This window comes from Onthophagus taurus, chromosome 6 (assembly GCF_036711975.1).
Source record: "Onthophagus taurus isolate NC chromosome 6, IU_Otau_3.0, whole genome shotgun sequence".
In the NCBI taxonomy this organism is placed as follows: domain Eukaryota; kingdom Metazoa; phylum Arthropoda; class Insecta; order Coleoptera; family Scarabaeidae; genus Onthophagus; species Onthophagus taurus.
The window spans coordinates 1,734,365-1,758,060 of NC_091971.1; the positions used below are offsets into that span (position 1 = coordinate 1,734,365).

General features: G+C 31.5%; 5 protein-coding genes across 5 annotated transcripts in view; 2 read left to right on the forward strand and 3 right to left on the reverse strand.

Annotated features, from left to right (window-relative positions):
- LOC111424956 (mind bomb 1) overlaps positions 1–11,790 on the forward strand; it is a 275,668-nt gene extending 263,878 nt beyond the window's left edge. Inside the window, exons 5-7 of the mRNA XM_071196407.1 lie at positions 8,533–8,752; positions 8,809–9,642; positions 10,907–11,790. Coding sequence (XP_071052508.1) covers positions 8,533–8,752; positions 8,809–9,642; positions 10,907–11,047 — 1,195 coding nt within the window. The 3' untranslated portion in view covers positions 11,048–11,790. The remainder of the gene's footprint in view (positions 1–8,532; positions 8,753–8,808; positions 9,643–10,906) is intronic.
- Positions 11,780–12,907, reverse strand: LOC111424751 (mitochondrial ribosomal protein L15). Its single transcript, XM_023058414.2, has 3 exons — positions 12,717–12,907; positions 12,501–12,658; positions 11,780–12,450 (listed from the first exon to the last, which is right to left on the reverse strand). Exons 1-3 carry the CDS (start codon positions 12,810–12,812, stop codon positions 11,823–11,825), a joined length of 882 nt encoding a protein of 293 aa, XP_022914182.1. The 5' UTR covers positions 12,813–12,907; the 3' UTR covers positions 11,780–11,822.
- Positions 12,908–12,951: 44 nt separating this feature from the next.
- LOC111424759 (tRNA-histidine guanylyltransferase) lies at positions 12,952–13,930 on the reverse strand. The gene is made up of 2 exons (XM_023058423.2): positions 13,313–13,930; positions 12,952–13,262 (listed from the first exon to the last, which is right to left on the reverse strand). The coding sequence occupies exons 1-2, from the start codon at positions 13,904–13,906 to the stop codon at positions 12,957–12,959; spliced, it is 900 nt and encodes a 299-aa protein (XP_022914191.2). The 5' UTR covers positions 13,907–13,930; the 3' UTR covers positions 12,952–12,956.
- A 1,487-nt stretch (positions 13,931–15,417) lies between these two features.
- Positions 15,418–17,034, reverse strand: LOC111424723 (V-type proton ATPase subunit VhaAC39-1). Its single transcript, XM_023058368.2, has 4 exons — positions 16,814–17,034; positions 16,246–16,754; positions 15,900–16,154; positions 15,418–15,850 (listed from the first exon to the last, which is right to left on the reverse strand). Exons 1-4 carry the CDS (start codon positions 16,932–16,934, stop codon positions 15,689–15,691), a joined length of 1,047 nt encoding a protein of 348 aa, XP_022914136.1. The 5' UTR covers positions 16,935–17,034; the 3' UTR covers positions 15,418–15,688.
- Positions 17,035–17,380: 346 nt separating this feature from the next.
- On the forward strand, positions 17,381–21,991 carry LOC111424722 (adenosylhomocysteinase). The gene is made up of 4 exons (XM_023058367.2): positions 17,381–17,526; positions 17,780–17,970; positions 18,302–18,643; positions 21,179–21,991. Exons 1-4 carry the CDS (start codon positions 17,502–17,504, stop codon positions 21,917–21,919), a joined length of 1,299 nt encoding a protein of 432 aa, XP_022914135.1. The 5' UTR covers positions 17,381–17,501; the 3' UTR covers positions 21,920–21,991.
- The last annotated feature ends 1,705 nt before the right edge of the window (positions 21,992–23,696 follow it).

A 23,696-nucleotide genomic window follows, 5' to 3' on the forward strand; every position in this document is an offset into this window, starting at 1 on the left:
GCATTTATCTCAAAAAACAAAAAAGAGAATAAAAAACATTAACCTTGAATGTTTTTAGTTCTAGGTCTAGTGTTAGTTCTAGTTTTGCACTAGCACTATCACTAGAACTAACATTCAGGTGTTAATGTCAACTTTAATTTTATTATTATATTCGTAATCTTTATAAAATAACCTTTAAAATGAGTCCAAACATGACGCACTTATCTCAAAAAGCAAAAAAGTTAGAATAAAAACCATTAAACCCGAAGTTAGCAACAATGAAGATAGCAATTTAATTTTTAAATATTAGTACCAACCTTAATTACTGATTTTTTTTACTATACTTTTGTTTCTGTGACAAATTTTAAGACATTCTATAAAATTAAGAATATATCAAAACTACATTGACATTTCAAACCGGAAGTTGCTTATATCTCGAGTAATATTGGAATTAAACGTATCATGTTTGGGTTCATTTTAAAGGATTTTTCACGACGATTACAAATATGTCAAAATTGCAGTTGACATTTTTAACCGGAAGTTGACCATAACTTCATTAATATTGAAGTTAAATATGTCGTGTTTCTACTCACTTCAAAGGATTTTTAATGAAGATTACAAATATATTAAAATTGAGGTTGACATTTTACACCTGAAGTTAGTTATCATAAATGGACAACTTCATGGTGTTCTTTCATGATGTATTCTTTATTAAAAAACCTTTAAAATGTGTCCAAAGATGATGCATTTATCTCAAAAAACAAAAAAGAGAATAAAACACATTAACCTTGAATGTTTTTAGTTCTAGGTCTAGTGTTAGTTTAGTTTTGCACTCGCATTATCACTAGAACTAACATTCAGGTGTTAATGTCAACTTTAATTTTATTATTATATTCGTAATCTTTATAAAATAACCTTTAAAATGAGTCCAAACATGACGCACTTATCTCAAAAAACAAAAAAGTTAGAATAAAAAACATTAAACCCGAAGTTAGCAACAGTGAAGATAGCAATTTAACTTTCAAATATTAATACCAACCTTAATTTCTGATTTTTTTTTTATTATATTTTTGTTTTTGGGACAAATTTTAAGACATTCTATAAAATTAAGAATATATCAAAATGATATTGACATTTCAAACCGGAAGTTTCTTATATTTCAACTAATATTAGAATTAAACGTCTCATGTTTAGGCTCATTTTAAAAGATTTTTCACGACTACGTTTACTTTGACATATTACAAATATGTCAAAATTGAGGTTGACATTTCTAACCGGAAATTGACCATAACTTCATTAATATTGAAGATAAATATGTCGTGTTTGTACTCATTTTAAAGGATTTTTAATGAAGATTACAAATGTGTTAAAATTAAAGTTGACATTTTACACCTGAAGTTAGTAATCATGTGATAGACAAATGGACAACTTCATGGTGTATTCTTTATTAAAAAACCTTTAAAATGTGTCCAAATATGATGCATTTATCTCAAAAAGCAAAAAAGAGAATAAAAAACATTAACCTTGAATGTTTTCAGTTCTAGGTCTAGTGTTAGTTCTAGTTTTGCACTAACACTATCATTAGAACTAACTTTCAGGTGTTAATGTCAACTTTAATTTTATAATTATATTCGTAATCTTTATAAAATAACCTTTAAAATGAGTCCAAACATGACGCACTTATCTCAAAAAACAAAAAAGTTAGAATAAAAAACATTAAACCCGAAGTTAGCAACAGTGAAGATAGCAATTTAATTTTTAAATATTAATACCAACCTTAATTTTAGATTTTTTTTATTATACCTTTGTTTTTGTGACAAACTTTAAGACATTCTATAAAATTAAGAATATATCAAAATTACATTGACATTTCAAACTGGAAGTTGCTTATATCTCGAGTAATATTGGAATTAAACGTATCATGTTTGGGTTCATTTTAAAGGATTTTTCACGACGATTACAAATATGTCAAAATTGAGGTTGACATTTCTAACCGGAAATTGACCATAACTTCATTACTATTGAAGATAAGTATGTCGTGTTTGTACTCACTTCAAAGGATTTTTAATGAAGATTACAAATATGTTAAAATTGAGGTGTTCTTTGATGATGTATTCTTTATTAAAAAACCTCTTTATTTCAAAAAGCAAAAAAGAGAATAAAAAACATTAACCTTGAATGTTTTTAATTCTAGGTCTGGTGTAAACGTTACACAATCCAATTAACTACATTCAACAGGATTAGACATCGTTATAAGCGTAATTGTTTGAACGTATTGTAGACCACAGAATTAAGTACAACTAATGAAACTTTGTTTATGACTCTATTAAGAAGACTATAATTTATTTATAAGCTTTTCATTGAAAAAAACCGTTTTTGATCATATCTTTTACTTCTTGAGATATTAATGGTGGTTTGTGAGAATTCCCAGAACTTTGCCAAATGTCTCTTTCTTCTCCCCTTTACTTCTTCCGCCAAGACTTAAGAGTAACGACCAAGTATCGCGATTATTCTGAAAATATGCTCGTGGCGGTAGCGATACATTGCACATATAGGTGCCCTTCTGTGTTTCGCAACGTGAACTTCGGCTCTGACTTTTACGGCGACCGAAACTTTGGAAACTTTAAACTTCTCCTCAGTATAAGACCATTATATTTACACCGTATGCGAGAACATCTTTTACTATCCTTATAAAAAATAAAAATTAATTTATTTTGAATTATTAAAAGCCCTCAAGTTTACAAAGTAGTTTAACCTCAATATAACGGATAGGTTTGCGAGTGTGGTTTGATATTAGCGCACTCGAAACGAAAACATGGAGCATCCATAATTAATGACCAATAAATTCTTGTTTCGCATCGCGTTCGGTTTAATTAGCCGTGTACCCATCATCGTTTGTAAAGCACTCATATCAACCAAAAATACCTACTATAAATAATTGTTTGGATTGAAGCAATCAGTTTAATTGTAAACAATACAAATTTGATCTTTTTCATTGATGTGGCCGTATTTTTGAGAGTGCGTATTTGCACCTCGGTCTTTTCGTTCTTTCAACTACCTGCCTTTGAACGTTACGGTACGAAGAGATTGCCAGTTATAATAAATATACGTGTAAGCGAAAAATAAATGCGAGATCAAAGGCAGAATTTAATGAAATCTTTTGCCGTTCGTGTTTGCGTGCTCTCCGGGTTGATGTTTTATTTAAAGAGGTGAGTTTATATTTTAACGGCAACCTGTTGAAACGCGGCTGTTTCAGAACTCACTTTGAACCTAACTACTCACCATCACCTAATTAGACAATAATTGACTATCAATAAATTAATGGATTAATCTTAAATGATTTTCTATCAACTTTTATTAATTTTGTTTTACAAAATTAGCTCTCTGCCAAATAAAATTCTTAAACAGGCGCCGGCTGTTGGTTTTTCATAGTGGTTTTCTTTGGTTGGGTTGAGTTGGGGGAGGAGGTTGGAAGAGTCGGGGGGTGGTGGACGTGATATATCGGTGGCATCGGCCTCCCTACTTATGCCTTGCATATGTTGACGTCTCGCTCTGTCTGAAACGATAAATGCCCGAGACCCTTCTTTTTCGTCTTGTCGTATATCTCTTTGCTGTATCATCTTGTCGGTTGAATAAAAATCGACGTGCGTGATGCTACTCGTTTCCAGCGACTTTACCCTTTCTTTATCTAGACGCATACAAATAGCCAACATTTTTTTATATAACTAAAACATATTTAAACTATGTACTATATAAAATGTAATTAGAACGATTAACAAATATACCTATTAACCGAAAAACTGCTTGGAAGAGATAAACTTGGTAACTGGATACTCTTACATCCTTCCGTTCGGTTAAGTCTTTGGAGGCAAAACTCGGAAGCAACTTTTTCTATTAAAGTTAAGGCGAATCTTGAAAAGGCGTCGGCACGTCATAAGGATTAAAGGAGTCAGAGGAGCAGGGCGATCTGTCAGGATGATAACGAAATCGTAAAATTGCATGTTCACTCGAGTTTTGTTACTTTCTCAATTAAATTCCACAATGAAACAGAAACTTTTATTTTTATCAAAAAAATTAAATGAGAAACTTTAGTAATAATAGTTTAAAAATAAAGCATTAAATTTTCAACAAGTTGAAATTATTTTGATGTACAGTTCTGTTCAGATATAATGCGAAAAGAGCCGCTCGTAGAGGCATAAAATTGTACTAGAAACGACATACGTTCACGAGGCATTCAATCCAGGTTATAGCTGCTCTGTAGTGGTGTAAAAGTTCCGAACAGGCAAGCGGGGTGATGTGATTTATGGCCAAAATGACTGAATCACCAAAAAAAATTAAGAAAATAAATAAGTATAAGCAATCCATTTACTTTACACAATTCCTGTAGTAAATGAAAATAATTACTAATAATTACTGTATTATTTTGGTAATACAGTGGAATGATAAGTCGAACCTCATCTGAAATGAAAATTATATATTGATAGTAAGTTATATACAGGGTGATTTATAACATACGGAGCAGATTAAAAGAGCAAGTACTAGGGGCCAAACTGAAGATATTTTCTTAATAATGTTTTGACTACAACGTAATAATCACAAAGATATAGAGCATTAAAGTTGAATTAATTGCCCAGCATTTCTTACGATATACGGTATTACACTACGTTTAAATTCAAACTGCGAATATTTCGGGGTTACTTAAGCAATGCCTGATTAGCACCAATAATAAAATCTTTGTAATATGGCAGTTACGGCTATTTAAAAATTTGTTAAATCACTCAAAAACTGGTGTTTGTTTTTTGAGAACCGCTGATACCATGTTTTTATTGCTGTCAATCCAGTTGACTTCGTTACCTAGCAACGGACATGTCATTTAATTTTAATAATCAATGTCATTTAACGTCAAAATTAGAATTTTTACTAATCAAAAAATACAATGGTAATGTACAGCAATGAAGAATACATAGATATGGTATTATTTATGGAGGTGCTGGAGAAAACGCTGCACACGCAAGACGTCTGTATTTAGAACGATATCCAAATCGACAGATCCCTTCGGTTAATCCAGCGGGGAAGAGAGACAGGAAATTTGGAACCTAAGAAAGGTCTTGGTGGCGGTAGGCTAAACAGACATGGAGTGAATGTGGAAGAAGAAATTCTAGAAATTGTGGAAGCGGATCGAAGCACGAGTACTCGTCAAATTTCTCACCAACTCGAGGTATCCCAGAATTTTGTTTGGCGTACGTTGAAAAGTAACGGTTTACACCCCTATCATTTTCAAAAAGTGCAAGGACTGACTCCCGCTGACTATCCTTTGCGGTTGCAATTTTGCGAGTGGCTACTAAATCGTACCAACAGAGAAGCAGATTTTGCGAACAGTATACTGGTAATGGATGAATGCTGTTTTACCAGCAATGGCGTTCTAAATGTTCACAATTCCCATGTGTGGTCGGACGAAAATCCACACGTTATTCGTCAAGGCTCTTTTCAACAACGATTCAGAGTGAATCTATAGACGGGAATTATGAACAATACGTTAATAGGACCTTTCGAATTACCAGGAACTCTTAATGGAACTTCTTATTTACAGTTTTTACAAGAAAATCTGCCAGTACTCCTGGAAGATATTCCGCTACTTATGCGACGTGAGATGTGGTTTATGCACGACGGTTGTCCTGCACATTTTAGTCGTAATGTACGAGATTTCCTCGATAATGCTTTTCGGCAAAAATGGATTGGTCGAGGCGGACCTATTCCATGCTCACCACGTAGTCCCGATCTTAACCCACTGGACTTTTTTTTATGGGGATTCATGAAGGATAGAGTATATGCCACCAAGGTTAATACAATCGACGAACTACGACATCCATCACTGCCGCTACAGAGGACATACGTCCACGATTTCCACGATTATCGTTAAATTGGATTCGTCGTGCACAGTTGTGCGTCGAAATGCAAGGACAGCACTTTGAACATATGTTATAAAGAGATTATTATTATTATTATGTTATTTTCTTGTTTTAGAGATTTTGTAATTTTGCATTTAAAACATTATTATTATCCGTTTCATAAATTAACATCTATTATTTCTTTTCATAAATTACGTATTAAAATTACACAATTAAATTGTCTACTTTGACAGCTCCTTCAAAAATGAGGATGGCATTGACAAGTATTTTAATTGTTCTTTAGTGAATATCAGCGGTTCTCAAAAGTTGACGCTAACTTATTTAAAAAATTAACATGCGATATCTATGTAACTATTAAGATTTTAACAAAACATTATTAAGACAATCTCTTCAGTTTGACCTCAAGTATCTACCCATTTAGTCTCCTCCGTATGTTATAAATCACCCTGTATAAACTATATATTGAAATATATCGATAACCATTTTAATATAATAAAATCAAAAATCAATATAGTATAATATAGTACTCCTATATAACAAAAAATATAATATAAATATTATAATAATCTAATTGGGGAGAATTTTATAAGGTCCATTATACCATCAAATATTATCAGTATTTTGTATAATACCTATTATTCTCTATGCAACATTGCAATTTGGTGGACATCGAATTTACTACTTTTTCGCATACATTGTCGTGAAACAATTCCCACACAACTGTAATATTGCGGCGCACATTATCCACGTTGCGAATCGGAAAGTTGGCATTTTTATTGAACTGTTTTGCCACCAAAGCCCATAGATTTTCGATTGGGTTAAGATGAGGTGACCGCGCTGGCCAGGGTATTCACCTAACCTCATTATGATCCTCAAACCAACCATGAACAATTCTTGAAGAATGGGTGAATCTTGGGTCTTGGACAATCGTGATGGTATGAAAACATCCTCCAGCACTCAAATATATTCAATCGTATTAAATCCTTGATAATTGTGGACGTTGTAAATGGATTGGCGGTGACGTATTCAGCAATTCCCCTTCGTTGAGCATTATTAAGAATAAGTCTTCGGCCTGATCTAGATGTTGTAAGGCCAACTTTCCCGTTTTCTTCAAATCTTACTAATAATCCTACACGTTCGGCAATTTCCAGTTTATCTATTCCTTCTTGATGAAGTGCAATAATTGCTCGCCTCGTAGTCAAACCTGACTCTCGTTGACCAGGAACACGAGGCATGTTGTATTTAAGAAAACGGACAAATTTGAACGGGCACGTAATTTTGATGTTGATAATTCTATTTAAAATTTGAAGGAAAGTTTCATAAATTAGTATTAAAAGAAAACTATGTGTATTTTAAAGATGGAAATATGGTAAGTTTCATAAAGCTTTATTTATAAGTTTTATATTATATTAATTATATTACTGAGATTTTTATCTGACGTTTTATTTATAGAAATACTCTAAAATCATTTATTAGAGGAACATATAAAAAGTCGTGTATTTGTTGTTCTTAAAAATATCAAAAAAGATTTAAAATAAACTAAAATTAACACATTTAAAAAAAGTGTGATCCATTTTTCGGTCTACTTCAAACTGGGATGGTTTTACCTGGGTTAAGGAAAAGAGGGTAACTTCCTTTAGTCTCAGAAATCGAATTGAATAGAAACAAAAGATGTTCCGTCTTCTTCCAGTACCAGCGTCATGTCGGAGCTAACAGCGGACGATTCGCATTAAATCTGAACAGAGCTGTACTTTGAAAATGTCTCAAAGATACCAGGAAATCCAAAAAGCTACTGGTGTGTGTCAAAATGGCACTAATCTAGTGGAAACAATTTCATCTTATTTCCAGAGACAATAAAATAATAATAACATTAAATATGGGAAATTAATTTATTGAAATTAATCTCAAATTAATCTTATCTATCTCTCTATTTATGGGAAATTGGCAAATGAGATAAGCCATATATATCCATGTCAGTATGGTCCACGTTTTACTCAGCATAACAAGACCTTGTGTCTTAAATCTTACACACTTGCCTATATTGCAAGTTTATCATTAATTTTAACGTTTATAACTTGTAAAATAATCAATAAGAACTAAAATACTTGACACTCACATCAAAAGCTCATAGAGAGGTTATAAAAATTTATAACCTTTACATCTTAACCATTAATATCTTTCTAATATAAAAGTGTTTTAAGTATAATTGTAGCATAAACCAATTCAATTGCTTAAACTATAAATAATTTCAAGCCTTTAAGATCTATTCCAAACATAACTCTTTCACATAAACGTATTCCTGTTGAATCAAAAATCTCTTTTAGATCTCGACATCAAGAGTTTGTTGCACGCGCTGTGCTATATTCTGCCAAGGGGGGAACTGTGGTAGAACTATCTGAGATCATTGAACTTGTACGAGAACTCCTACGGGCTATTTGTGCCCGCTTATATATAATTTGTTATTTCAGTAACGCAAAAGGGAAGCGGCATTCGACGTAACACGATATGGAAGCGGCAGTTGCCCTCTTCTCGCGTTAAACATAAATTTTGAGGTTTCAAAATTTTTGTTTTTTGAATACTAAAATAATGTTTCAATTAAATCATTATAGAAAATAATTTATAACGTTTATTTTATTGTTTTTAGTGCTATGAAAATCTTATTAGCAAAATTACCAAGACCGTGGATCGTTGATGAGAAAAAAGACGATGGTTACACAGCTTTACACTTAGCAGCTTTGAATAATCACGTAGAAGTAGCCGAACAACTAGTTTTAAGCGGAAAAGCAAACATGGACTTGCAAAATGTTAACTTGCAAACTGCGTTACATTTAGCTGTTGAACGACAACATACTCAAATCGTTAGAGTAAGTTTAATTAAAATTTTTAGGTACTCATTTTAAATCTTAATTTTTTTTTGCAGTTATTAGTACGAGAAGGGGCTAATTTAAACATTCCAGATAAAGATGGTGATACACCGCTTCACGAAGCTCTTCGCCATCACACTTTATCCCAATTACGTCAACTTCAAGACGTCCAAGACGTTGGCAAATTACTCATGGGTCTTGGTACTCAAGGTTCCGATAAAAAGTCTTCCGCAAGTATCGCTTGTTTCTTAGCTGGAAACGGAGCTGATCTTGGTATTAAAAATAAAAAGGGGCAAACTCCTTTAGATTTATGCCCGGATCCTAACCTTTGTAAAACATTAACCAAATGCCACAAAGAGAAACAAAGTGGCGAAATGGAAATGAGCACCCACACCAATCCAAACAGCAACGTTTCTTCCGCTATGGATGAATGTTTGGTGTGCTCCGATGCGAAAAGAGACACACTTTTCCAACCGTGCGGACACGTTACGTGTTGTTCCGCTTGTGCCCCACGCGTAAAAAAATGTTTATTATGTAGAGAATCGGTGGCTAATCGAATTAAAATTGAGGAGTGCATGGTTTGTTCCGATAAAAAGTCCGCTGTTCTTTTTAAACCGTGCGGTCATATGTGCGCATGCGATAGTTGTTCGCAAATAATGAAAAAATGCGTTTTGTGTCGGTCACAAATCGAATTGATGGTTCCTATGACCGTTTGTGCTGGAGGATTGGGTAATATTTGTGAAGTTAAACAAGAACCCGAAGAAGAAATTGTTAAACCATCAACTAGCGAGCCTGTTATTCCACAAGGACCGTTTATGAATAATGGTGGGAGAGATACAAGTAATGATATTCAGAAACTTCAACAACAACTACAGGATATTAAAGATCAGGTAATAATTATTATCGACAATAAAAATTACAATTATACAGGGTGATTTATTAGCTCACCATCAAATTTTGACATATAATAGCTAATCCAATTAAATTATTTACGAAATTATAACACTTTAAAGTTTTCCGCAGCGAATTTATTAATAGTCAGTAAAATCGAACATTCAACTAAAACAAAGTTGTCATTGTAATATGTCAGTTTGCTGTAAGGTTTAATTATTACCAATAGAAATGCTCGAGAATCAGAATATCAAGAAAGATTTCCACAGCGTCATTTGCCATATTATTCAGTTTTTAGCGATTCTTTCAGAAGACTTCCAGAAACAGGTAATCCTGCTCCAGTAAAAGCTATTCGACCGCATGTAATTAATGCAGAGGACGAAGAAGCTATAATTAATGCTGTCATAGATAATCCTTTCATCAGCACTCGAAGAATAGCACACAACATACATGTAAGTCAAAATTTTGCTCAATTCAAGCTCTACAACCAGGAGATAATCAGGAACGGTTAGCATTTTGTGAATGGTTATTGCAGAAACATGCCCAAAATAATGACTTCATGGTATAAATAATTACCATAATGAACATATTTGGGCATTACAAAATACGCATGCGATTAGACCAAGGAAATTTCAACAACGTTTCAGCATCAACGTTTGGGGTGGAATATTTAACAACAATTTACTAGGTTTGCATGTACTTGATGGACGTTTAAACGCTGAAAATTACAGATTTTTTTTAAACAATACACTTTTTGATTTACTTGAAGATATACCTCTTAATGTAATTCAAAATATGTGGTACCAGCACGATAGTGTCCCACCTCATTGCGCAAGAGTAGTTGTTGAGTGGTTAAACCAATATTTTCCTAACAAGTGGATTGGTAATAATGGTCCATTTGCTTGGTCACCTAGATCCCCCGACCTTAATCCATTGGATTTCTACTTATTTCTGCACATGAGAACAGTTATTAAACAGAATACAAATGGCTGCTACTGAATTCGTCGTTGTGAAGCATGTATTCTAGCAGAAGGTGGCAATTTTGAACAATATTTGTAATATTTATGTGTTTTAAAAAAAATTTTGCAGTTATGATATAAAAATTAAATCTTTAAAGTGTTATAATTTCGTAAATACTTGAAATAGGGTTCAATAACATTTTTTTTTGGTAATTGGATTAGCTATCATGCATATGTCAAAGAATTTAGTCTATTTCTGTCTTAATGATTTAAGATAAAACAATAATTTAAATTTTTTTTTTAGACTATGTGTCCAGTATGTTTGGATCGTTTGAAGAATATGATCTTTTTATGTGGACATGGATTGTGCCAAATGTGTGGAGATCAAATGACGGAGTGTCCTATATGTAGAAAAGCAGTAGAAAAGCGCATTTTGTTATATTAGAATTATTATTCTTATGTTATTACTAAGGGGGATTTTAGTTAGAATAAGAATCAGCTTTTAATCATAAAGATATAGTTCATAAAAATTAGTGTATAATAATAATAAAAACCGATTGAAAAATAATGTATGATCAAAAATTAGAATTACTTCTCTTTTTGCTAAAAGAATTCCTCTTGATTATTGTTGTTTAAAAAAAGTTAATTTAATTTTAATAAATAAACGCTTCCCAATATTATTATGTTAATATTAGTCAATTTAAAACCATTTCTTACTGCAATTGTTGATGTTAACCAAAAAATTCTGTTCAATTTTTAATTCATATTTACTTGTTATCTTTAAATTTAACTTCCCTGTAATTATAAATTCTTTTTTTGTATCCTACGTTAATAAATTAATAAATTAAAAATTTAATAAATCAATTAAAAAGATTTCTATTTAAATCTTTTAAGTTATAAAGACTGTAAAAAAGCTAACCTGCTTTATACAAATAGCATAAAATCAAAATAGTGCCTTCTTAATCCTGTCTATGCCAAAATCATTTAAATAAAATAACCCATAATTATGTAATGTACTAGGAAACTCATTCAATTTTATTTAATTATAATTTTCATATTTAATCTAAAATATTAGTAATAAATTAATGTTAGAATTAAATAATAAATAACCCAATAAATTCATTGAATATTGTAATTTACTCATATTAATTTTGTGACTTTTTTTAATAAAATAAAATTGAAATTGTACTCATTTATTTTACTACTCTAAAAATACATCATTACGAACAATAATGTTGCAACAATTCTTCTTCTTGCGGTTTCAAAATAACTTTATCCTTTAAATTAATCATCCATCCTGGGTGTAACCCATAAAATATCTGTCTAGGGTCCTTCCTCTCACTCAACATTGCATAATCGTTATCTTCCTCAATTTTCGGTAGCGTATACCCATATTTTTGTGCTAAAACCAATCGTTCTTGCGAAATTTTCTCAGGGTCAGCTAAATATCCCCTATTAACAGGATCTGAGTAATACTCAATAGCATCTTGTGGCGGTACCATCCTCCTTGGGATTGGGACACCTCTTTCAAAAAACTTTTTAGTATTCATCATCGCCTGTATGCTATGCATGTCATAATAAGCGGTTGTTATAACACCACCGTTTCTTTCAATAGCAGCAATAACCAATTCGCTAGCCCATTGTACTTCAATATTAATTTTTGCTTTGAAGATATCTGCACCTTCATCAGTTAAATTAACCCCAAATTGCCTTTGATCTGGATGCAATGTGTATAAACCAGTATTTAAAATAGCAGTTAAATCAATTGGTTTTGAAGTATCAATACGATTAGTATCAATCATCGTTTGGAGCCTTAAAAGTGTAATTGGTGGATATTGGCGCCTCAAACTAAAACGTTTTATTTAAAATTTTGTTGCATTATTGTTTTAATTACGTACTGATGACCTTTGTAGTAAGGTTCCATTGGAAATCTTAAATAAAAGGGATTATTGCCTGTTTCATAACCTAATCTGGTATAGTTTTGTCTTTGAAGGGATCCTTTATTGCCAGCACCATGTTTATCACCACCGTGTTGTCCTCTACCTCTTTTTTTGCACTGAAATTAACATTAAAATTAAAAATAAATAGAGTTATAGTTAAGTAAATTAATTAACCATTCGCGCCCCTGGATTATCTCTAATATTCGCTAACGACACTCTAGGGAGTGCACGAAGCATTGTTAATGCTTTTTCAATTATATTTTTCGACATATTTTGTATTATTTAGATCTGAAAATGAAAAATTTATATTTGAGGTTAGGTTACGTCGTGTTTTAAGATTGACAGTTGGCAACTTAGTGAAGTTAGTTACAAAAAATTAATTTTAGGAATATAAATAAATAAAATTAAAGTATTTTAAATATTTAATTGTCGCAAAACTAAATAAGGTAAATCAAAATCTTCAGGATATTCATAAAAAGTTGTTGCACCTATATTAAGTATTTCTGAATGTTTCTCCCAAAATTTATCTCCAATAAGGTCTTCGTGTAATGGGATAATTGTAGTTTTATTTTTCTGACTTTTCGGGTTTAAAACTTTTTTTCTTAACAATATAGTTCCTTTCTTAAAAATCTCCGGTTCGTTATTATAATTTATACCAAATTCGCTAAATAAAAGCTCGTTTTTGTCAGATGAGAAAGTCCCACACAATTTTTGTTCAGCCTAAAAAACATTTTTTTAAATCTTGATTTAAACAATTAATAAAATCTCACTTCTCGATTCGTTAAACCACCTTTATTTATTAAAGTCCAAAAAGTGGTATTATACAAATTATTAATATGACAATCAGCTTGCCTCCAACTTAAATAATCTCTTAAATTTTCATCGGTAGGATACAAAACGGCCCTAGAATCGAAAGCCGGTGGATACCTCAATTTCTCCTCCTTGAAATATTCGCCCCAATAAAAAACATATGATGATGAAAACAAACTATTGATATAAGTCATCAATTTGGTACCTCTCCGATTATAAATTTCTGTATTTTTTCTTAATACAAAGGAGTACTCATCACTTTGACCGTAAGCTATAGATATATCTTTAAAGTCATCCATCACCTTCATAGCGGCGTGATTCATTAAATCAATCGCTCTATTATCGTTGGGCTTTTTAAAATTATGTTTTTTCGAAAATTTGTGGAAATCTCTTCCGTCTATTCTTATTACAATCCAACAATTCGGTAATAATCTATCTTCCGTTTCAAAATTTCGTACATATTCAAATTTACTTTTTGCCATTTTCGTAGTATGTAATACTTTATGAGGGATATTATTGTAAAATAAACGTGAAATCTTAAAAAATGAAAACATTAAAAATTTTAGGTTAAGTTTTTGATGGTGCCATCTATTGGGTAAATAAGCAACTTAAACTAAACTTCAAAAAAATTGTTTAAATAAAAAAGAAAAACATTAAATAAACTGTATTTGACTACATTTATTACATTTAATTTATATACCAATATAATGCGCAGGAAAATTGTGAATTAGTTTTATATATATTTAATACTTTTACAATAATGATAAAATTAATTATACACAAAACAATACTATTACAAACTTTCTTTTTAGAAACAACAATTGATCGTAATCTTCCACTCGTACAAAAGTAGCTAAACTATCGGGATTTAATTTAGCACGATCATCTTTGCTCAATTCGGTACCAAACGAATTTATGGTAATTATAATTGCACGTCTATCAGCTTCAAACTAAAAAAAATAAATAAGTTATCTCTTAATTTTAAGTATAAATCACCTAGTAATTTGATAAAATAAATGTGAAATATTAAAAAATGAAAACATTAAAAATTTTAGGTTGTTTTTGGTAGTGCCATCTATTGAGTAAATAAGCAACTTAAACGAAACTTCAAAAAAATTGTTTAAATAAAAAAGAAAAACATTAAATAAACTGTATTTGACTACATTTATTACATTTAATTGATATACCAATATAATGCGCAGGAAAATTGTGAATTAGTTTTATATACATTTAATACTTTTACAATAATGATGAAATTAATTATACACAAAGCAATATTATTACAAACTTCCTTTTTAGAAACAACAGTTGATCGTAATCTTCCGCTCGTACAAAAGCAGCTAAAGTATCGGGATTTAATTTAGCACGATCATCTTTGGTCAATTCGCTACCAAACGAATTTATGTTAATTATAATTGCACGTCTATCAGCTTCAAACTATAAAAAATAAATAGATTATGTCTTAATTTTAAATATAAATCCTAGTAATTTGGTAAAATAAATGTGAAATATTAAAAAATGAAAACATTAAAAATTTTAGGTTGTTTTTGATGGTGCCATCTATTGAGTAAATAAGGAACTTAAATGACACTTTTTAAGATAATTAAAAAAAAATTGTTTAAATAAAAAGAAAAAACAATAAATAAACTGTATTTGACTACATTTATTACATTTAATTGATATACCAATATAAAGCGCAGGAAAATTGTGAATTAGTTTTATATACATTTAATAATTTTACAATAATGAAAAAATTAATTATACGAATTTATGGTAATTATAATTGCACGTCTATCAGCTTCAAACTGAAAAAAATAAATAAGTTATGTCTTAATTTTAAGTATAGATCACCTAGTAATTTGATAAAATAAACGTGAAATATCAAAAAATTAAAAATTTTAGGTTGATTTTGATGGTACCATCTATTGAGTAAATAAGGAACTTAAATGACACTTTCTAAAGTGATTCAAATAAAAATTGTTTAAATAAAAAGGAAAAACAATAAATAAACTGTATTTGACTACATTTATTACATTTAATTGATATACCAATACAATGCGCAGGATAAATTGTGAATTAGTTTTATATACATTTAATACTTTTACAATAATGATAAAATTAATTATACACAAAACAATATTATTACAAACTTTCTTTTTAGAAACAACAACACGGTTTTATAACATTATTGTGTATTTACATTGATATTTTGTTACCTAAAGCTAGAACGTTTTCTATACAAAGAAAAAAATCTACATAACTTTATATTTTTCCTTATTTTTCCATTATTTTTTATTATTTTACTTTGGAATGTTTAATATAAACCTCAATTTCAATTAAAATATAGGAATATAATTGTCGATTTTAGCCCTGTGTTTTTGAGCAACACATTCTGCAATCCATACGATATTGCGACATTCTTGTTCTTTTAATTTCAAATACGAATAAAATACCCCAAAGTGGAATTGTTGAAGGAAAGCATGGACGTTTAAGCGAACCTAAAAAATTAAAACATTAAAAAAAATCAATAAATTTCTTTAAATTTACTTCATATTCAAAAAATTTATCCTCAAGTGTCTTATCTCCTGGGTTATTTCCAGCTCCTTCAAATAATTTTGAATATTCCGCGTAATATTCCGCCACAGCTTTTACTTGATCGTAATCTTCCGCTCGTACCAAAGCAGCTAAACCATCTGGATTTAATTTTCCACACCTTGGGTATAATTTAGCGCGATCATCTTTGCTCAATTCAGTACCAAACGAATTTATGGTGATTATAATTGCACGTCTATCAGCTTCAAACTAAAAGAAATAAATAAGTTATCTCTTAATTTTAATTATAAATCACCTAGTAATTGATCACATGACATATTTTAATCAAAATTATACTTACAGCTAAAATTTCGCACATACAATCAGCAGTAGTTCCCCCAATTTCTTTACAAAAATCGTAAAAAGCTTCCAAATACGCTTTATACAAAGTATTACGTATAATTTCAATATTCATTTCGTCCAAATCTTGTTCGCTTATGCAATCAACGAAGAATGGGGCCAACGGGGTATCAACAAGCACAGCATTGTATAACTCAGCTGGAGTTGAAGCAACATGAATAGCTTCCATTTGCTCAAAACTCCCCAACGGATGACATTTGGGGATTAATTCAGAAATGGGTCGTTGATGCAAAGTTCCAGTAATCAACAAAATAATATTGTCAATCATATAACTGTACGTTATGTAATCCAAAAATGTTGAAAGGGGCTCAACAGCTTGATTCCTCATGTGTTGGAACTCGATAACAAGTTTTTCGCGGAGTTTATCATCTATCGTCGATACAGCTAACGGAGATGGTTCATTAGCTAAGAACGTACCATAATCGGTTCCTTGAAGATGTAGCTTTAAATCTAGTAATTAGAAATGATTCAAAGGGTTACTTTAACGTTGATAATTATAGATTAGTTACCTTCTAATGTTTCGCATTGCACCAAATTTAAATAATCGGATTGTTTGAGGATCCCGCATTTGAATCCGCGACACAAACCTTCCAAGTAACCGCTGTCGATGTTAAAAATACAACCCTTCATGGTGAAACGATGAAATTTGGACGAAAATCGTAGAAACAGGACCAGATCTTCACCTCACCCAAGTGTCATATGATTTTTCAGTTGACCTCCTAAAGCGCGTGCGCTATTTTTATGATTTATAACGTTTATTATCGCTAGATGGCAATCATAAAGTTGAGTGGTGCCATCTATTTATCGGGAATGATAAGCGATAACAAATAAATAATTTATAATTAAATTACATATTTAATGTTATAAATAATATTTATAAAAAACTGAGATTATTATAACCTTTAAAAGAAATTTTATTAATTAAAATTAATTTTTGTCAAAATACTTATTAATTTTTATTGTATGTGTATGTATATGTAATATTAATAAAATTTTTTGCGAAATTTATCAAATTTAATTAATAATTAATAAACTTTATATTTCGACATAATTTTTGGAGGTGTTGTTACGCATGCGTTGTTATAAATTGTGAGCTGTATAAAATAGGAAGATAAAGCCGGTCTTTTCCACTTTTAAAAAACGACGGTGTGGTTGAGAAGTTAGGTTAAGTACTTAAAAAGATAAAGAAAATTTAAAATGAGTAAACCACAATATAAAGTTGGTGAGTCTTTAATTATTACTTCTCTTATTATATGTTTTAACACCTTTTTAACGCAATAAAGCGCTTTAATTTAAATAAATTGATATCCCCATAAAAATATCCAAAACCATCTAATAAATTGAATGTAGCTTAAAAAACTTGCAAATTACAATAATTTAATCATAATTAATAATAATATCAATAAATTAATGATTTTAATCTAATTTTTGGTCTTTTTTTATTTCTTAACCTAAAACATGAATTTTATTTTTAGCCGATATGTCTTTGGCCGATTGGGGTCGTAAGGAAATTGAATTGGCCGAGAAAGAAATGCCGGGTTTGATGAGTTTGAGAGAAAAATATGGTAAAACTAAACCGTTAAAGGGGGCCAAAATAGCTGGATGTCTTCATATGACGATTCAAACTGCTGTTCTTATTGAAACTTTATTGGAACTTGGAGCCGAGGTAAGGATTTCTATGTATCCATAAAAAAAAGAATTAAAATTGAATCTAATCTGTAATCTTCTACGTAATATTTTTATACTATTATTTGTTAAAAAAGAGTCTTAACCTAAGGTGATAACCTCAACCTTTTTACTTGTGTAATCTTGACGCAAGATTACTGATAATGTTTTAAAATTTCCATTAGTTTAACTATTTAAATTTTTAACTTTAGTTATTTAAATAAATTTACATAATAAAGCTGATAAGCCTTTAGATCTAATCAATTTAATTGGGCTCCAATTAAATTTATAATTACCTAAAACATAAATTTTTTTTTGTGTATTATTTTCAGGTTCAATGGTCCAGTTGTAACATTTTTAGTACCCAAGATCATGCGGCTGCTGCTATTGCAAAAAGAGGAATCCCTGTATACGCGTGGAAAGGCGAAACCGATGATGAATACATTTGGTGCATCGAGCAAACCCTCGTTTTCCCTGATGGACAACCTTTAAACATGATTCTGGACGATGGGGGCGATTTAACCAATCTCATTCACACCAAATACCCCCAATATTTAGATAACTGCAAAGGTGTCAGTGAAGAAACTACAACTGGAGTTCATAACCTTTATAAATTACACAGTGAAGGAAAATTAAGAGTTCCTGCTATTAATGTTAATGATTCAGTGACAAAAGTAAATTTAAAAGAATTCAATTTTTATTCAACTAGAGCTAGAATTAACACTAACGTTATTAAATAGAACTAATACTAGTCTTGGAACTAGAAACATTCTTTAAATAATAATTGGAATTAATATAAAAGTGTATGTAACATATAAATGAAACACCACCAAAATTAGCAGCGCCGGGAATTTTTCCTTTCTGTTATTCCTGTCCTTAACGTGTAAAGGTATCCTTCCTTCTGGTTGTGTTTCATTTATAGAAACATTCAGGTTTAACTGTATGTCTTTCAAGATGGTTAAGCTTCTAGTTCTATGTCTAGTGTTAGTTTTAGATGTTATTAAGCGCTAAATTGTTGTTTATTTTTACGGAAATAAAAGTAGAATTAATACTACACCTAAAACTAGAAACATTCGGATTTAGCCACATGTCTCTAAAGATGGCTAAACTCGAATAATTCTAGTTCTAGGTATAGTGTTAGTTCTGGTTTAGCACTTGCACTGTCACTAGAACTAACATTACACCTAGAATTAGAAGCATTTGGGTTTAGCTGTACGCCTCATAAGTCGGTTAAACCCCAATGATTCTAGTTCTTGGTCTAGCGCTGCACAATAATTAAAACTAGAACTAACACTAGACTCTAACTCTACTAAAAATAAAATAAAGAATTGCACTTTTTTTAATGGATAATTGTTATATTTATGTTCTACCAGTTTCGACTCAACATAGAGTCATCTTCAGGAACGCGTCATAATTTGAACTAAAGCCCTGGTATTACTATTATCACAACCATCTTGTCAGACGATTCATCACTCATCGCATCCGCCCATAATTGCGCATTTATTAAATTTTTGATTTCCTTAATGTTTTTTAATCACGAACAAATGCTTAATAGTAATACCAGGGCTTTAGTTCAAATTATGACGCGTTCCTGAAGATGACTGTATGTTGAGTCGAAAGCGGTAGAACATAAATATAACAATTATCCATTAAAAAAAGTGCAATTCTTTATTTTATTTTAATACGAATAATGGAAACAAATAATAATTACACCAAAATCTACTAAACTCTAGTGTTAGTTCTAGTTTTACACTAGCACTGTTACTATGTAGAACTAACACTATACCTGGAACTAGAATCATTTGGGTTTAGCCATCTTTAGAAACGTGCTGCTAAACCCGAATGTTTCTAGTTCTAGATCTAGTGTTAGTTCCAGTTTTACACTTGCACTGTCACTAGAACTAACATTAAACCTAGAACTAGAAGCATTTGGGTTTAGTTGCCTTTAGAGACGTGCGGCCAAACCCGAATGTTTCTAGTTCTAGGTCTAGTGTTAGTTCCAATTTTACACTTGCACTGTCATTAGAACTAACATTAGACCTAGAACTAGAAGCATTTGGGTTTAGCTGTACGTCTCATAAGACGGCTAAACCCGAACGATTCTAGTTCTTGATCTAATAGTTCTAGTGACAGTGCAAGTGTAAAGCTAGAACTAACACTAGAGGAGAACTAAAACATTCGGATTTAGCCGCACGTCTCTAAAGACGGCTAAACCCGAATGATTCTAGTTCTTGGTCTAGCGCTGCACAATAATTAAAACTAGAACTAACACTAGACCTAGAACTAGAAAGTATCGGGTTTAGCCGTGCGTCTTCAGATGAATATTTCTAGTTGTAGGTCCAGTGTTAGTTCTAGTTTTACACTAACATTGTTACTATGTAGAACTAACACTATACCTGGAACTAGAATCATTCGGGTTTAGCCGTCTTTAGAGACGTGCGGCTAAACCCGAATGTTTCTAGTTCTAGGTCTAGTGTCAGTTCCTGTTTTACACAAGCATTGTTACTATGTAGAACTAACACTATACCTGGAACTAGAATCATTCCGGTTTAGCCGTCTTGAGAGACGTGCGGCTAAACCCGAATGTTTCTAGTTCTAGGTATAGTGTTAGTTCTAGTTTTACACTATCATTGTTACTATGTAGAACTAATACTCTACCTAGAACTAGAATCATTCGAGTTTAGCCGTCTTGAGAGATGAATGGCTAAACTTGAATGTTTCTAGTTTTAAGTCTAGTATCAGTTTTAAAGATAGTATCAAAAATGAATGAATTTATCCAATTCAACGTCAAGTTGTTAAAGCGTTAAACACTTTTTCAAAAGATGCATGGCTAAGGCTCGTTACTACCATCTTCTGGTTAAGCTATCTAAGGGATTATTACCACGGTTACGGCTATTTTACACGCTCTGATTGGCTAGTAGATGGGTTTATCTATAAGATAAAGTTAACTAAAAGATGGTAGTAATGGACCTAAGGCCCACTTTTACCATCCTCCTGATAAACTATCTAGAGGATAGTTGCTATGGTTACCACAGTTTTAAACGCTCTCATTGGCTAAAAACTGGATTTATCTATCGGATAAATTTATCAGGAGGTAGTAAAAGTGGGCCTTAATTCGAATGTTTTTAGTTCTAGCTTTAGTTTAATTAACACATTTTAAAACATAAACTTTTTTTAATCAATTATTTATTTATTTATTTTTATTTTAGAGTAAATTTGATAATTTATATGGTTGTCGTGAATCTTTAATTGATGGAATTAAACGTGCAACAGATATAATGTTAGCGGGAAAAGTTTGTATTGTCGCAGGATATGGAGATGTAGGAAAAGGATGTGCGCAATCTTTACGTGCATTCGGTGGAAGAGTAATCATAACAGAAATCGATCCGATAATCGCGCTTCAAGCGGCGATGGAAGGGTACGAAGTAACCACAATGGAAGAAGCATCTAAAGAAGGACAAATTTTCGTCACAACCACCGGATGCAAAGACATAATTCTTGGAGAACACTTTATGAATATGCGCGATGATAGCATCGTATGTAACATCGGGCATTTCGACTGCGAAATTGACGTTTCTTGGTTGGAGAAAAACGCCAAAAATAAAGTAAACATCAAACCGCAAGTTGATAGATACGAGTTATCTAATGGAAAACATGTTATTGTGTTGGCGCAAGGACGTTTGGTTAATTTAGGTTGCGCTACTGGGCACTCTTCATTTGTTATGTCAAATTCATTTACCAATCAGGTTTTGGCACAAATCGAATTGTGGACTAAACCAGATCAATATAAGATTGGAGTTTACATGTTACCCAAAACGTTGGATGAAGAAGTAGCCAGATTACATTTGGCACATTTAAACGTTAAATTGACTACTTTAACTGTTGAACAGGCTAAATATTTGGGAATTCCTCAAAATGGGCCATTTAAACCGGATCATTATCGTTATTAATTTTTTTTTGTCATTTTAAAAATAATTAAAAAAGATATGAAGGCCATAATAAAATAATCCATAATAAATAAATGAGGTGTTTTTTTTTTTAATTTATTTCTTTGTAATATTTATGTACACTTAAATAGTTTAATATTTAATCATTTCTTGTTAAGAGGTTTTATACATTTCGTGACCTTGAGACTATTTTGTTATACAATTCTGCGCAAATCTCTATTTTAATCTACTCAAAGCGTAAACAAGTAAAAGTAGAGTGTGTGAGAAACACATGTCATACATGTGATTTGTTTTTATTGATTATAAAATAATTATAATGTTTAGCTTATTGCAAGAATGATTTAAGGACAGTAACATGGATTTTTAATTGTAACTTTTGAAGTAATTTAGATGTGTGGATGCAAAATTATAATGATACGTCAAAAAATACTAAACCATGTTGATAGTCCACAATTAATATTATATCAACCACAAAATTAGTTAATACATAGCACTGCATCAAAAGGTACAAGGAGAGTATAGGAAGAACATAGGTACAATAGTAGTGGAATTATTTAGAGCTGCTACATCGACAGTAAATATTGGTATGACGATAGTCAACCAAGAAATAATCATTCGGGTTTAGCCGTCTTGAGAGACGTGCGGCCAGTTCTCGGTCTAGTGTTAGTTCTAGTATTGTACTAGCACTATCTCTAGAACTAACACAAGACCTAGAACTAGAATCATTCGAGTTTAGCCGTCTTGAGAGACGTGCAGCTAAACCCGAATATTTCTAGTACTAGGTCTAGTGTTAGTTCTAGTATTGTACTAGCACTATCTCTAGAACTAACACAAGACCTAGAACTAGAATCATTCGAGTTTAGCCGTCTTAAGAGACGTGCGGCTAAACCAGAATGTTTCTAGTTCTCGGTCTAGTGTTAGTTCTAGTATTGTACTAGCACTATCTCTAGAACTAACACAAGACCTAGAACTAGAATCATTCGAGTTTAGCCGTCTTGAGAGACGTGCAGCTAAACCCGAATGTTTCTAGTACTAGGTCTAGTGTTAGTTCTAGTTTTACACTAGCAGTATCACTAGAACTAACACAAGAACTAATACAAGACCAAGAACTAGAAACATTCGGGTTTAGCCGCACGTCTATCAAGACGGCTAAAGAAGACCCTATTTGTACTTTCATCCTAACTGAAATTTTTCCAATGTATTTATCATCTTCATAAAAAAAATCTAGGCATAAATTGAACGGGGGTGGTTACGTTTAGTAGTTTAGAAGGGTAGGTTGAAAGTACAAATAGCATCAAAACGTGCCCTATTATGAGTTAAACATATTCCCTAAATTTCATTTTCCTAGCGTTTATGGTTTTTGAGAAAAAAAAATTAAACCAAAATTTTCCCCGGGGAGGCCGAAGTCGCCCATGGTTCATATATTAAAGTACCCTTAAAATTCACTAAAGAATCACCCTTGAAGTTTGTTGCAGTCATTCAGATACACTCTGTATATGAAGTTATCCACCCCTCTAAATTACAATCCGCCACCGTTAGATCCTATCCTATTCTGAGCAAGTAATGCTTTGCATGATTAAGCCGAGGTTACTTCTGAAACCTCGGTTAAAATCAGAAGAGAGTTTTTGCTAGAGCAAGCCGAGTTGCCGCAATTTATATCATACCGATACTAAGTTGGATTGGATTATTATATTGTAGTTAGAATGTATGAATTTGCTTGATTAAGCCAAGGTTACTAGTTAATAGATTGGGGGATTTGTTTGAAGACATTTTAGATTCA